Consider the following 5,000-nt stretch of genomic DNA (forward strand, 5'->3'; position numbering starts at 1 on the left):
GAGACACTGGCCTGCTTTAAGGCGATTGAGGTCTCGAGTCGCCGCGAGTAATGTTTACACCGAAAGATTAATGATGACGATGATGATCTGAAAGGTAACGGTGATGACTCTCAACAAAGGCCGGTGACAGAGAGTGACAAAAAAACAAACTGAAGTGCGAACAATAAGCGTGAGGAAAAGGTTCACGCTTTCCCTTGCTCAGCTCATCCGGGCACTTGCGTCACGCGGCCGACTTGTTGTATGGCATCTCTCTTGGCCGAAGCGTTTGGAAACCGGAGTGACGAGTCAGGGTTTGTGTAGCGGCGGGTGGCTACTTTTGGGCTGCGTGCGGTTTTGTTTTTTGTTTTTTTCTTTTGTTGAATTCAAACAGTGGAAATATTTGGTGATTATGCCCTCCCAAAAAATCATTTATAAACCATTTATGTGTAGAAGAAACAGAAGACATAGTGAAATGATACATCTGTGCTCATGACGCGTGTATGTGCTGTGCAATGCGTTTACATTGGTCGAATTGTGACGGTGTGATGTCACTGGCGTCTCTCGTCAAGCATGTGTTTGCGACACTGATGGAAGTAGGCCGTTTCGTGTTGACAGTTTGGTTGTTGTTTATTCGCTTAAGGCAATATATGCTACTTAAGAATATGAACACTGGGATATATATATATATATATATATATATATATATATATATATATATACATATATATATACACACACATACATATACATATACATACATACATACATACATACATACATACATACATACATACATACATACATACATACATACATACATTCACACACACACACACACACACACACACACACACACACACACACACACACACACACACACACACACACACACACACACACACACACACACACACACACACACACGCACACACACACACACACACGCACGCACACACACACACGCACACACACACACGCACACACACATATATATTTGAAAATATAAATAAACAATCTGCTTTTGACAATATTCTGTAATACATTTATATCGTTTTGCTTTCCTTTATGTAACAGCAAAATCAATTACCTATATATTGAAAATAGCATATTGACTTATATAAAATATATAATGGCAAAAGCGGCCAACTTGAAGCTTTTGATTTCTGTATACTAAAAGTACGGCCATTTGTGGAAGTCTGTCGCTCGTTGGGGAATATGATTTACATTGAATTTGGATGTATATGTAGCCTATGTGTATGTGTGTGTTTGTTTAAGGACACTTGATTGATGATCTATAAAAAGTTTCCTGTTCCCCCATTGCTGACCCGCTGCCTCCTCCCGCAGGTGTGATGCGCCCCCGGAAGGCGTGATGGCGGGCAGGGTGGGTCCAGAGCTCACCATCTACTCGGCGCGCTACGCCACTCCCCCCACCAAGCCCCGGCCGGCCCACCCGATCCCCACGCAGCATGTCCACGACCACCTCGGCCACGTCAGGAACCCCAGCGGCTCCTTCGCCGGCCCGTCGGGAGGACCGCTCATGGGCATGGCGAGCGGACCGTTCTCGGGCCCGCTGTCGCTGCCGCAGGGCTCTGGCTACCTGCGGGCGGGGCCGCGGCGGCACCACCACCACCACCATACATTCCCGCCCTACCCGCCCTTGCCGCCGCCCCCGCCGCGCCGCCTGCACCACCACCCCCACGGGCACCAGTCCTTGCCGTACATGAGCTTCCGGGAACCGCCGCCTCCGCCGCCGCCCACGGGGCGTTGGGACGAGGACCCGTGCTTCCTGCGGCCGCACTCGCCGGAGACGCCGTGCCCGCACAGCCACCGCGCGGAGCACACGCCGCAGGAGGACGGCACCTGCTTCGTGGTCATGGGCTCGCAGAAGCCCCTGGAGATCATGGAGCCCTTCTCGGCCAAGAACCCGCTGCACGTGCCGCACCTGCAGCAGGAGGAGGAGGGCGTGTACTCCTACGCCGGCGAAGGGATCCTGAGCCCGGCCGACGTGATCCGCGCCCAGGCGGCCATGGAGGACTCCGACAGCTACGGCGGGTCCCTGGCGTCCGAAAACATCTACGAGGAGATTCCCGAGAACTGGAGCGGCGCCTGGTCGCGGCGCTCGCTGGTGGAGGAGGTGCTGGACGAGTACGAGCGGGTGCGCGCGGGGCACCGCCGCGTGCTCTCCGCCCTCAACTTGGACGTGGAGACGCTGATCCGGCCCGAGGGGCACGACGGCACGGCCTCGCCCGACTCGGGCCTCACCGTGTCCGCGTCCGACTCGTCGTGCGAGCCGCACGCCGGCTGCGACCCCTCGCGCCCGCGGACGCCCACCAACCACGACGACCCCGCCACCTCGTGGCGGTCGCAGAAGAAGTCCTCGCCCAAGCAGAACGCCGAGAGGCAGCTGCCCAAAGGGCGGGGGCGGCTGGTGAAGTGCGAGTCCCTGGACTTGAAGGATGCCATGACGCGCCGCCCGTCGGGAGGTCGCGGGCGCGGCTTCAAGGAGAAGCTCGGCGGAGTCAAGGAAAAGATGGAAAAGAAGGGATGGCGCTTCCCCAACTTCTCAAGGAAAGGTAAGTCCTCGTGTGTTTGTTTTGATATTTTATACTCGCTCCTTATATGCCATCGCTACTGTTGTCATTATTAATTATATTTTTACATATTACCTGATACGTCCACTTATACCACCCACTGAGCCGCTTTCTACCGCGACTCTGGGTGATCGGTATTCATAGTCTATTCCCCAAAGGGAGGTAATTTCAAGGCTTGTTAGTTCCTATCAAGCATCGAAGAGCAGACTGAAGAGAGAAAGAAAGGCAACAACCAACTTACGCAAATTCTTTTTTCCTTTTGTAGTCTATATAAAAACAATAGGGCCTCTTCCTCGTGAAATATCGTGTTTTAGATTTTTTCATAGTTCCTCATTGTTTGTGGGCTACAGGTAATGTTAATTCCCAATTTCATGGAATATGAAGCTCGGAGATTCATTTGTCAAGAATGCCCTCCGTCTACATGTCCAGATCCTTCGAGCACTTCGGCAGACTCTTGCCGTGAGATGACTTAGTGGTTTCATTTTTTTTTTCATTTCTTCGGTCAATCTTTTACCTTGAAATTACAAGAGAATGGGTCCTTTAATGTCATGATGTATTTCTTAACAGCTTTTACATGTCATTTGATCATGAGTACAAACAAAGCCTCTATTTTTTAACTATTTAAATGCATGGCCATCTTCAAAGGAAGAGAAGGAAGTGCCAAATGAAAACTCCCTTGGTAAACCCTCCAGTAACCAGTCATACCGTAGGGTTTTCACACCAGTGCATTCTCGTTTGATAAGTTCGCAGCCCCTGGTTTTAATAAGCTAAATTCTCTGCCATCTGCCGTAATTCACGTGAAAGCTGAAGCGTAATTGACGTTAATTGTTTTTGTTTCACGTGGCCCTCTTTTGGCAGTGTTGACTACTGCTATTGTTACCTTTTGTGTACAAATGACCTCCAACCCTCCTTGTGTAGCCATACGCACCCTAGAACATGCATACCGCATAAGACTACCAATACCATTGCTACTTCTGACACTACTTCTACTACAACCTTTTTATATGGAATTGAATGGCTCAATAGCTATGCCTACGCCTGCAATTATGACATTTCCTGGAAATTGCACATCGCACTGAACTTCGTGTTACATTTATTAATTCGGTGGCACTCTTATGGAACTCTACTAATGCTGCTGGTACTACTACTACTACTAATAATAATGATAATAATAATAATGATAATAATAATAATATTGATTATGATAATAATAATAGTAATAATAATTATAATAGTACTCATAGTACTTTATATACTTCAACAAAGGAATATTACTCTTCGTAAACCCAAATCGCAGGAGTAGCCACTATATCATCAAAGGGCATAACAAAGCCGTCAAGCACGGTATTGTCTGAATAAATCACCAACGCTGGAGAACACACTCTCGCCGGCCGGAGCGTAATGCGCAGGTGGTGCGCTGTGATGACGCATAAACAGGGTGTAAGCGGGATAGGGGCGACGAGTTGGCGCCACCAAACCGCCCATTAATGGCTTCAACATCTGCTCTGTTCCCTATAGACTCATCTCGCATTGGATGTACATTGTAGCTCATCATTTCCCCCCTTCGCTTTGTCGTGTTCTTTCCGTGCATACGGGGATAAAGAATGTATTCTTTGTTAATTCATGATTTACTGAGGTATAGTAGATCCTCATTGTAAATCGTCATTTTCCCCACTTGGCTTTGTCGTGTTCTTTCCATTTACGGATATATGGAGTGTTGCGTATTCGTTGTTATTCCGGTTTGATTAGTTAATTGAGGATTTGCTGAGCTGTAGTATGGGTCCGCAGCTCGCAGTGGCTCTAAGATCCGGGGTCAGTATTTCGACACAATAGAGAGGCACGAGTGATTAAGGTCTACTCATGAAGCAGTGCCAAGCGGTGTCAGCGGTTGTTGCAATCATATAGACTAGACACGAGGAAGTAAGCATATCTTCACATCCCTTATTTGGCAATCAGCAATTGATACCACAGGCTATGTACGTTTTTGTTTGATGTTTACATTGTATTTTTATTTATTTATTTATTACATAACTGATCTAACAAAACCCACCGAGATCTAATTCACGCCTAGCTCCAACTTACAGTATTTTGATCCAAGCGAAATTCACCTCCGCGGAAACAGCTGACAGTACACGTGGTATGCGACAAAAGGTAAACAAACCTCGGAGTGATTTCAGGTTTTTCCCGGACGTCCTCCTGCTGAGGTCGCGTCCTGATGATGGCCACCGAGTTACGATTCCCGGCATTACGCTAATGAAGAGAGTGGGTAGAAATCATTTTACTTTTAGCGACGCGAGCTTGTAGTTTCTCTCGGAAGTTTTATTTGTTTATGATGCAGCTAAGCTATTGTTGTATGATCGTACAAAGGAGAGGTAATTGTTGGCTTAAGTTTGCGGCCATTGTCTTCTCCCTCTTCCCTTTCTTTTTACG

At 47.9% G+C, this 5,000-nt stretch overlaps 1 protein-coding gene across 1 annotated transcript in view; it reads left to right on the forward strand.

Moving 5' to 3' along the window:
- LOC113801782 (uncharacterized) overlaps nucleotides 1-5,000 on the forward strand; it is a 142,564-nt gene that overhangs the window by 50,793 nt on the left and 86,771 nt on the right. The window contains exon 2 of the mRNA XM_070114127.1: nucleotides 1,324-2,552. Coding sequence (XP_069970228.1) covers nucleotides 1,349-2,552 — 1,204 coding nt within the window. The 5' untranslated portion in view covers nucleotides 1,324-1,348. The remainder of the gene's footprint in view (nucleotides 1-1,323; nucleotides 2,553-5,000) is intronic.

The sequence above is a fragment of the Penaeus vannamei genome, chromosome 35 (assembly GCF_042767895.1).
Source record: "Penaeus vannamei isolate JL-2024 chromosome 35, ASM4276789v1, whole genome shotgun sequence".
Taxonomy (NCBI): Eukaryota; Metazoa; Arthropoda; class Malacostraca; order Decapoda; family Penaeidae; genus Penaeus; species Penaeus vannamei.